At 44.3% G+C, this 10,767-nt stretch overlaps 1 protein-coding gene across 1 annotated transcript; it reads right to left on the bottom strand.

The window, feature by feature from the left end:
• Positions 1-2,266: 2,266 nt before the first annotated feature.
• Positions 2,267-10,540, bottom strand: GATAD1 (GATA zinc finger domain containing 1). The gene is made up of 5 exons (XM_047753327.1): positions 10,105-10,540; positions 9,245-9,370; positions 6,771-6,830; positions 5,444-5,627; positions 2,267-3,035 (listed from the first exon to the last, which is right to left on the bottom strand). Exons 1-5 carry the CDS (start codon positions 10,354-10,356, stop codon positions 2,845-2,847), a joined length of 813 nt encoding a protein of 270 aa, XP_047609283.1. The 5' UTR covers positions 10,357-10,540; the 3' UTR covers positions 2,267-2,844.
• Between the last annotated feature and the right edge of the window lie 227 nt (positions 10,541-10,767).

The raw sequence follows: 10,767 nt of genomic DNA, 5'->3' as shown, positions 1-10,767 counted from the left end.
GCACAGTTCCTGAAACCTGCCAAGACTTTCCGAGATGCATACCTTGTAGATGAAGTCAGTCGCAAACCCAAATGTTGTGGCCCATGAGGTCTTACCTTGAAAAATCTGGAGCCTCTCACACCCCAATTTTCTGCCTGGAAGGATCCATTCAGACTTGAAGAGCTCAGAATGCAAAATCAGGGTGTCCTGGAAAGCGGCAGAGTCTGTAAACCTGAAGGGCTCTGATACTACCTCCACCCGCATCCAAGAGCCTCCTGGCATCTCCAGTAGCAGTCCTCAGGACCCAGCTCCTCAGCAAAACCATCAAATGACAACACTAAAGTAATTTAGTAACCAGCGTAATGTCCTATAGTCATGGTAAAACAATCAATGCATTGGGAAAGCCCAGGACCTTGCAGGAGCATAGCCCTCTTCCAAGACGATGGGCAGAAGCAGCTTCACCCAGCGTTAGAGATAACATGGCAGTGGACGGATTGGTTAGGAGATGGGTGGGAATTTCCTTAAAAGGGAGCAGGTCCTGTTATCTATGATGAGGTAAGGAGCCACGGCTGAGCTGGAAGACTGTGATTGGCCTAAGTCAGGTTCCTTGAGAGATGATGAATTACCTTTACCAGGGCTAACTGGTAGAAGTAGGCTATTGATTAGCTGCCCAAATTGCCCCAAAGCAGGATGCTAGCAATCTTTTCCTCTCTTGGTAGAAACTGAAGTCTTTATCAGCTGAATTGTATATGCTAAGAGAACTAGCCGGAGCAGTACTTCTCACTTCTGGCCACACATCAGAATCACTTGTGTCTTCTACTAACATTGTGTTGGAGTAGAAAGCTCTATGTAATTGTTGAAATGAAACAAATAAATACAAAGTAAATACATTGTGAAATATATGTTTTAATCCCAAAGTTTGAATATTAGCATTTAGTTATTTACAAGGGCATTTACAATCAACTTACCTATAACTTCTGTTAAGTCAGAGACAATTATGTACAAAGACCTTATCTGTCCACAAATACAAACAGTAACTTCCCTCCAACATACAAATTGTAACTGTGTAGAAAAATGATAACAGTTAAAACTGCTACAACTCAAAATCATCATGATTCCATTAGATCCTGACAAATTTTCCTGGGGTTGAGAAAACACGGTGAAATCAGGACAAGAGAGGAGGCAGGTGTGAGCAGTCACCACTACCTCCCGCTTTTAAGTTGTTGCTCCCTTACTTAGCTGAGCTACACTTGAAGTAAAAGCTGAATAGTGAATAGAAAACCTGGGCCTGGCCTTCTAAGACCAAGACATTGTTTTACGCCTGGTATTATGAGGCTGCAGCATATAGTTTTAACTTTGGGTGGACCTTTTTTTTTTCTTTTTGGCTGCACCCACAGCATGTGAAGTTTCCCGGGCCAGGGATCAAATGGAGACACAGGTGCAACCTATGTCACAACTGTGGCAACGCCAGATCCTTAACCCACTGCACAGGGCTGGGGATCGAACCCATGCCACCAGAGACAACCCTGGATACTGAACCTAGTGTGCCATAGGGGGAATTCCTGTGGGGTGGACGTTTTTAGATATCAATGTCAATTAATCATTGCTATAACTGCCCAATGTTTACTCTAATGGTGGCAAGAAACTACTGCTCTGGGATGTCTAAATAGTATGTTTCCTGCGTGTTTTTAGGCAAGTTGGCTGCACTATAAAACTTAATTTTTTTTTTTTATGTCTTATTAGGGCTGCACCCACAGCATATGTAAATTTCCAGGCTAGGGGTTGAATTGGGAGCTGCAGCTGCCGGCCTACACCACAGCTCACAGCAATGCTAGATCCTTAACCCATTGAGCAAGGCCAGGGATCGAACCTGCATCCTCATGGATACTAGCTGGGTTTCTTAGTGCTGCACCAAAATGGGAACTCCTACAACTTCATGTTTTGACTGGAAACTTTGCTCTGATTGAGAAGTGAGGCTAGCGAAGGGAAGCGCTACTAAGATCCATCAAGGAATTCCTGTCGTGGCTCAGTGGTTAACAAATCCGACTAGGAACCATGAGCTTGAGGGTTCAATCCCTGCCCTTGCTTAGTGGGTTGGGGATCTGGTGTTGCCAGGAGCTGTGGTGTGGGTTGCAGATGTGGCTCAGATCCCACGTTGCTGTGGCTCTGGCGTAGGCCCGTGAGCTACAGCTCCCATTGGACCCCTAGCCTGGGAACCTCCATATGCCATGGGAGTGGCCCAAGAAATGGCAAAAAGACACACACACACACACAAAATCCATCAAAATGATTCTGAACACTTGTTTACTACAGAAGAATTAGATGAAAGTTTTTAGAAGCCTGGGCTAATAAAATTAGCCACCAATCACTTTCCTTAAGGTTAAAGAAGCCAACAGTCTGTCATAACATTTTCCAGATGATAAAATAAAGCTTTTTCAACTTGGTGATGGAGACTGTGGATCATAGCTACATTTGATTCGATTCCACCCTTGGTTAGAAATCCAAACCTTAATTAATATTTTATTCTTGTAGAAAAATATAATCCATTTTATGAGTTTCTAGAAATAAATTATGGAGAAAAATAGATACAACCTTTTCCTAAAGTGGCCTTCCTGGAAGTTAGAGTCTTTGCCTCGGAGGCTACACACACAGGATTTAATTCTTCACTTCAAAATATATTTAATTATTTTCAATCTCTTAGTATTCTAAGTGACTAGCAATAAACAAGCTAATGATTACTGGGCAGCAGGCAAAAAACTTTTTGGCTGTTTTTTCATCCAAGAATTTCATTAAAGAAACATGTGGCATATCTTACAGTAACAGTATAGATACAAGACAACCAGAAATCCGGGTTTACTTTTTAAACTACAAATGGTTGGCAACCGTTTCCTTAATAGTTATTGCAGGAGTGGGTCCAACGTGAGTCCATATATAGCCCTTCTCTGGTCTGGTGGGAACTGTGGGGAAGGGTGAGGAACGTGACTTGAAGTATTCAGAAGGCGCGTGACAGACAAATTCCAAGTATTCCATTTTCCTTGGAAGATCCTCCTCTGGTCCTAAAAAGCAGCCAAAGTTCACATTTTTTAACATATACATCATTTTCATAAAATTTTAAGATTCCTAGATACTAGGAGAGACTGGTCTGGTGATAACCTGACCTTAGCCCTTGAAACATATATTATGCTGAAATTACTTTCCATTTTTTTTTTTCTGTTTTAATTGCTTGAGGAATATAGCACTCTCAATATAGGAAGGATTCTACAAATATAGTCTTATAGCGTGTTTATTATGTCTACACTGTACTTTATTATTTTATTTTATTTTATTGTCTTTTTAGTGCTGTACATGTGGCATATAGAGGTTCCCAGGCTAGGGGTCGAATCAGAGCTGTTGTTGCCAGCCTATACCACAGCCACAGCAACGTGGGATCTGACCCTGCATGTGAACTACACCACAGCTCAATGCAATGCTGGATCCTTAATCCACTGATCAAGGCCAGGGATCGAACCTGTGTTCTCATGGATGCTAGTCAGATTTGTTTCCACTGAGCCACATGGGAACTCTCTGAGTGCTTTATATATATCGATACTTTGAATCCTCACAACAACCCTCTGACTTAGGCACTATTATTATTCCCATTTTGCATGTGAGGAAATGAGGCGAGAGAGACTAAGGAACCTGCCTGCAACCACAGAGCCAGTAAGTGGTTGACCTATGAACCATGACAGCCTGGTTCCAGAGTTTGTGTTTTGAGACTTTATGCTACGCTGTCTCCTCTGGAACCTGAGGATGGGGAACAAGAGGTGAGACAGAAGCCCCAGAGGTGGTCCTGTCACATCACTGCCTCTGCTGACAATCCTGATTGAAAGTCCACTCTTCTATGTACTTTCCTTTTCTTTTCCTTTTTTTTTTTTTATTATGCTTTTTAAGGCTGCACTTGTGGTGGCACATGGAGGCTCCCAGGCTACGGGTCAAACCAGAGCTATAGCTGCCAACCTACACCACAGCCACAGCAACTCAGGATCCTAGCCGTGTCTGCGACCTACCCTACAGCTCACAGCAACACCGGATCCTTAACCCACTGAGCGAGACCAGGGATTGAACCTGCATCCTCATGGATACTAGTCAGGTTCATAACCCACTGAGCCACAACAGGAACTCCTCTTCTATGTACTTACAAGCAGAGACTAAAACTGCTTGGTCATGTATCAGAATTGACATGCAGGTGAGAATAATAAGTGGCACTTGATTTGTCCCTGAGTTCACTCTGAAAAAAAAAAAACCTTTTGTATGTTTCTTCTTAAAATGCAAAAGTAATGCATGATCACTGCAGGAAGGCTGAAAAGTCTGGTGTTATTTTAACTCTGAACATTTTCAAAATTGCATTTATCAATAACTTCTTTTAAGTGTATGTCAAGAACAACTTCTTTGATCAGCCTGGAAATTAATGAGTACAGTGGCTGCCATTTCGACTACCAAGAGTGATATAAAAGGTTACAGAAGATCTAGGATGATGTGTGTGACATGCAGAGGGACACATACTGAGAATTTATGAGATTTTAGAAATAAATGTGATAGTTCCTCTAGAAATTTTTTTTTCTTTTTTTGGCCGCTCTGCAGCATATGGAGCTCCTGGGTCAGGGATTTCATCCGAGCCACAGTTGCGACCTAAGCCGAAGCTGCAGCAATGCCAGATCCTCCATCCACTGTGCCGGGCCAGAGATTGAACCGGCGCCCCGGCACTCCCAAGACACCATTGATCCAGCTGTGTTACAGCAGGAAACGCCCTCTAGAAATTATTTTTTAGTAAATTTTTATCTAAGTTACCTAAATAATTTAGTTCTTGAGCAATAAATTCTTTTAAAAGAGTTTAACCCTGGATCAGTCAGGAAAATCTTATCCACACAGCTTTTTAGTAGGTGTACTGCTGTAACTAAAAACAACTCACAGCCCACAAACTCTAGCTATATAAGGTGTATTTCATATTTTCTATAAAGTTCTCTACATTTTCATACTTATACATCTTTGTTATGGACTGAATTGTATCCAACACCACCCCTGGCCCCAATTCATGCTGAAGCCCTAACCCCCTAATGGGATAGTATTTGGAGACAGGGCCTTTAGAGAGGTAATTAAGGTTAAAGTCATAAGAGTGGGGCTCTAACCCAATAGGACTGGTGTCCTTATAAGAAGAGGAAGAGATGCCAGGAGTGCACACACACACAGAGAAAAGCCCATGTGAGGACACAACCCAAAGGTGGCTGTCTACAAGCCAGAAGGAGCTCTCACCAGAAACCAAGCCTGACAGCAACTTGATCCTGTACTTCCAGACTCTAGAACTGTGAGAAAATAAAATGCTGATGTGTGTGGTATTTTGTCATGGCAGCCCAAGCAGGTAAATGAACTCTTTCACATAATAATGGAGAATGCACTGAGTTCAGAAACTTGTACTTGCCAAACTCACCTATGATGTAAGATGCAGGGTCAAACTGGTCCCTGGGGCTGGAGAGAGTGGGAATGAGCCACGTCAGTGCTGCACTCTTCTCACAATACTGGTCCTGGATAAAACCCCTGATCTGAGCATAGTAGGGTTTTCCATCTTGTTCGTCAATCACAGAAACGACATCTCCAATTTGGTAATAGACTCCCTGGGGGAAGCAGAAGACAACCCCACATTTAAAATAAAATTAGAACAGCAGCAGAGCTATGAACTGAAACTACCTTAATATGAAAGCAACAAGGTTCTTTTGTTTGTTTGTTTTTTTAGGGCCAAACCCACAGCATATGAAAGTTCCCAAGCTAGGAGTCTAATCCTGACTGCAGATGCTGGCCTACACCACAGCCACAGCAACGCTGGATCCAAGATGTATCTGTGACCTACACCAAAGCTCACGGCAACACTGGATCCTTAACCCACTGAGCGAGGCCAGGGATCGAACCCACATCCTCATGGATACTAGTTGGGTTCGTTACCTCTGCGCCACAACAGGAAGTCCTGAAAGCAAGTTTTCAAAGTGGTCAATAAAAGGTCTTTGAGATGGTCTAAGGCATCAATGTTTATATGGTTGATGCCAATTCTAAAGTTGTTTCAATTTTGAATGAAAAATATTTCACAAACACACACATGATGACCTGCAGATGGAAAAAAAAATTGTTTATAAAAACACATTATATCATGAGAGTACTGTTCCCACTTGGCCCAGTGCCACTCAGCTGTAGAAAGGTTAAGTGACTTGCTGAAAGCCACATAAGGCAGAATTGCAGCCGTGGCTCCTACATCAGCCCAGTGGTCTATCTCTACACAGTCGTGAAAAGCATGCACCTTTTCCCTCACTCTTTCAGGAGAAGCTAATCCCCACTGGTGCCCTTATTCCTCTCCCTTCTGCTTAAAGGCATTTTCAAATCTCTGTGCCTACTCCACCCTTTACATCGGCCTAGGTCCTCCACTGACCCAAATCCCACTTTTACCCCTTCAGTGCTGTCACACCAACTAGGATGGCTCGCTGCTATGGCTCCACACTACACATTTGCATCTCAAAAGCAATTCCCATAACCTACATTAAAAAATACTTAAGATCCTCATATCATAATTCAATTGGCAAATTCCTCTCCCAACTCAGTTCTGGATGGGATACTTTGTAACAGCCAACTATGGGGAAAAACAGCTTAGAAGGGAAGGAAAACCACAATCACACCTTATACAGAGCAGAAGAGTACTTTAGACTAACCCGACACTTTAGTAGTACATTCCAACAGGCCCAAAGCTTCCTTCAGTAATTTCAGATGCTCACCTTGTAGAAGATTGATTCTGCAGTGATTATGGTGGAAACCGATTCAGGAGCTTTGATGGGCTTTGAAAAAAATTAAAATATTAGCATATTCAGTGTGTGCATGTGTGAGTGCGTGTGTGTGGTGTGTAGTGTGTACAGATATTTTTCCAGCTATATACCAGAGTTTGTAATTTGAGAAATACTAAAGTTGTTGTTTGGTGACAGGAACTACAGTTTTAAAAAAATGATTTCCTGAATGTTGTAGCAAAGCAAGGTCTAAATATCTCCTCTAGTTCTAGATAGGATATCTCCTCTAGATCTAGATAGGATATCTCCTCTAGATCTAGATAGGATATCTTTAGCTCAAAAATTTCTGAGAACTTGGAGTTCCCCTCGTGGACCAGTGGGTTAGGAATCTGACTAGTATCCATGAGGATGCAGGTCTGATCCCTGAACTCACTTCAGAGGGTTAAGGATCCAGCATTGCCGAGAGCTACGAGTTGCCGAGGCTGTGGCGTAGGTGGGCAGCTGTGGCTCTGATTCAACCCCTAGCCTGGGAACTTCCATATGCCAAGGGTGCTGCCTTAATAAGAAAAAAAAATTGTTGAGAACCAAAGGACAGGTTTCTGATTATGTGGCCAAGACCTAACACAGTTCTTTCAGAGCTTTATTACACATTAATGTTAATTCAGGCTCTAATGGCCTGAACATGACAGAGATGGAAGTTATAAAAAAAAAGTCTTCTCAAAGACATTTTCTATCTCAACTTAATTATGGAACTAGCTATGATAATATCATCAGAACTAATTTTCTAGCAAGCCTGAACCAAGGCCAAAGGAAACTTTCTTAGGAGTTCTTAGTAATCTGTCATCACTGAAATCCCTTCTCTTTTTTTTTTTATTTTTGCCTTTTCTAGGGCCACTTCTGCAGCATATGGAGGTTCCCAGGCTAGGGGTCCAATCGGAGCTATAGCCACCAGCCTATACCACAGCCACAGCAACGTGGGATCCGAGCTGAGTCTGCAACCTACACAACAGCTCACGGAAAAGCTGGATCCTTAACCCACTGAGCAAGGCCAGGGATCGAACCTGCAACCTCATGGTTCCTAGTCAGATTCGTTAACTACTGCGCCACGACGGGAACTCCTGAAATCCCTTCATAAGCTGAAATACACATTTTTATGCCACAACACAGTAACCAGGCCTTCCCAATATGCCTTGGTATCATCCTTGAAGAAAAAGGTTGCAAGATAAATTGACATTAAAATAATTGCCAAGAGGAGTTCCTGTCATGGCGCAGTGGTTAACGAATCCGACTAGGAACCATGAGGTTGCGGGTTCAATCCCTGCCCTTGCTCAGTGGGTTAACGATCCGGCGTTGCCGTGAGCTGTGGTGTAGGTTGCAGACACGGCTTGGATCCCGCGTTGCTGTGGCTCTGGCATAGGCTGGCGGCTACTGCTCCGATTCAACCCCTAGCCTGGGAACCTCCATATGCCGCGGGAGCGGCCCAAGAAATAGCAACAACAACAACAACAACAAAAGACAAAAGACAAAAAAAAATTGCCAAGAACATATTCCACCACATTTAAGAAGAAAACATGTATTAAAGTGTTTAAGTATATACAACTGTAATCAAATATTTATATATTTTGTTTAGCCAATAAACATCTCATTTTAGAGAACTAAATTATAAAAATCTTAAAGTAGAGGCAACTATTCTCAACAAGAATCCACAATCAGCTCAAGAACATACCACAGGTCCCCTATGAATTGTTTAAATGAATATGTCCAACTTCAGAAACGCCTTTACTGGTAAGTAAAGCATTCCTGTTCTGAAAGCAGAGTATCATACTGAGGTTTTAAAAAAAATTGTCAAAATTCATTGCTTGTTGTGTTTGACCCCTGTCCCTTGTATTTACAAAAATAATGAGAATTTACTGCAACAAAAAGGTGCTTTCAGCTACTCAAGCACAAGTTTTTTAACCATTTATTTTCTTATAGAAGAAAATATAGATCAAGAAGATACAATAAAAATTTTGATACATATTCATTAAGTTGATTATCATAGTAAGAGACATTTTCTGGGGACATAACAACAAGCAAATATGGAAATGAATGAGTTCCAGTATTATTATTTGCTTAGATCTTTAAGAAGAAAAAAGGTTTTCCAGTATACCTGGCCACAGCTATAAGGACACCTCATCCTTTGCGCAGAAAACCCAATAAAATGTGCTCCAGGTTTAGGTTTCTTTTAGAATCATATTTTATATTTCCGAGATAAAAACATAAACGCTAAAGAAAAAAAAGGGTATTGTCAGTTCTATAAACAGTAAGCCTCCTTACCCCCTTTGAGAAAGTCTGGACCAATCCCTAGAACACTACAAAAGGATCTGCCAAGCACAGAATCCAAGTTCAAAGGGTGAGAGGTGAAGGCAGTGGCAAGACACACTACACAATGCCATTACAGTACAAGGCACTGAACATAATCATCTTACATTTTTTAATTTAAAAATATGTCTTCTCCCTTTTCCTTTAGTGGAAACTTTCTTTTCAGCAGCTGGAGCAGATTTGTACTTAGTGTTTCGGAGCCGAGCTGACCTCCTGTGAATTTCTTGCTTACTCTGTTACATAAAGAACAAAAAAGAAAGAAATAAGCGTAGACAGCCTGCAGTTCTAATACAACCATCTTACAAGTATCCCAAAATATGTACTTTAAACCACATTTAAAAACTAAGGGTGCGCTTTTTCTTTTTACGCTGGGTAATCACTGAACTGGGCTAATAAAAACAGAAAGGGCACTGGACAAGCAACTCCAGAGCTGCTACTTGCAACAGGGCAAGGGGCCGCAATAAGAGTTAAGTTTAGGTCAAGGCAGGAACTGTTCATTTGTTGTGTTTGTAACCAAAAATCCTTGAAAACTCAGCTCTCCAAAGCCTGAGAACAGGTCAGGTAGGCCACCTCCTGCAATGGAACACTTACGCTGCCACCGAAAATGATGACACGGTAATCTTAACAGCATGACATCAAGACAATAAACTTTATTAACAGGGAAAGAGGTCCAGCGGAACGACCCTGTTTACCTGTGTGCACATGTGTACGTGGAGATGTCTGGTTTCCATCCAAACATTATAATAGGGGCAATTTCTGAAAGGTTTTGGTTTTCTTACTTCTCTATAGACTTTCAATTTCTCACAAGAAAAGGTGCTTAGAAAGGGCCAAACCAATGACGATCTTCTCATCGGGGATGGGAGTGGGCACAGCGATCCTGGGCTCCCACCCGTTCCCTCCTCGCCCTCCTCCCGCCTGACTCGCGGCCGGTCGGCCTCCGCCGTCGGGAGGGGCCGCGGGAGCTCACCTGCTTGCCGCCCCCGCCCCCGTTGCTCTGCGGCTGGGCGGCCGAGGTGCTGGCGAAGGTGGCCGCGCCGAAGCCGCCTCCGCCGCCGCTGCCCCCTGTCCCCCCGGCCGCCCCCGAGCCGGTGCCCCCGCCGCCCGCGCCGCCCCTGCCCGTGCAGTGGTGACAGAGGATCTCCCCCTGCGGGCCCTTCTTCCACATGGAGGACGACGTGGTCTTGCAGCCGCTGCAGGTGGGCTTCAGGCCCAGAGGCATCGTGGCCGGCTCGGGCGGCCCCCGCGGGCGCAGCGACACCGGAATGGCTCCCGCCGACCCCGGCGGCCCGCTGGCCGGCCCGCCACTCCCAGAAACGGAAAGAGCGGCGCGGGCGTGGCGCCGAGCTGTCCACGTACAGAGCGGACCGCGGCCGCTGCCCCCTGGAGGCAGGAAGCCGGTTCCGCCCGCGAAACTCAGCGCAGCAGCCGGGTTGCGGCCAGCGGCGCCCGGAGGCGAGGCCGGGGCGGGGCTTGGCCTGGGAGGAGCGCCCAGACGCCTCGAGAGGAAGCTTCCGGAGAGGGGGCGGGGCACGCGCGCCCCAGGGCCCGCCTGACCGGAAATGCCCTATCCGGAACTGCTGGGAGCGGGTTGCTGCTCAAACATTTTGCCTTAGGCTCACGATTGGCCTGT

This window comes from Phacochoerus africanus, chromosome 11, assembly GCF_016906955.1.
Source record: "Phacochoerus africanus isolate WHEZ1 chromosome 11, ROS_Pafr_v1, whole genome shotgun sequence".
Lineage (NCBI taxonomy): Eukaryota > Metazoa > Chordata > Mammalia > Artiodactyla > Suidae > Phacochoerus > Phacochoerus africanus.
Note: the sequence above shows the minus strand (reverse complement) of the source record. Positions and strands in the feature narration are given on the sequence as shown.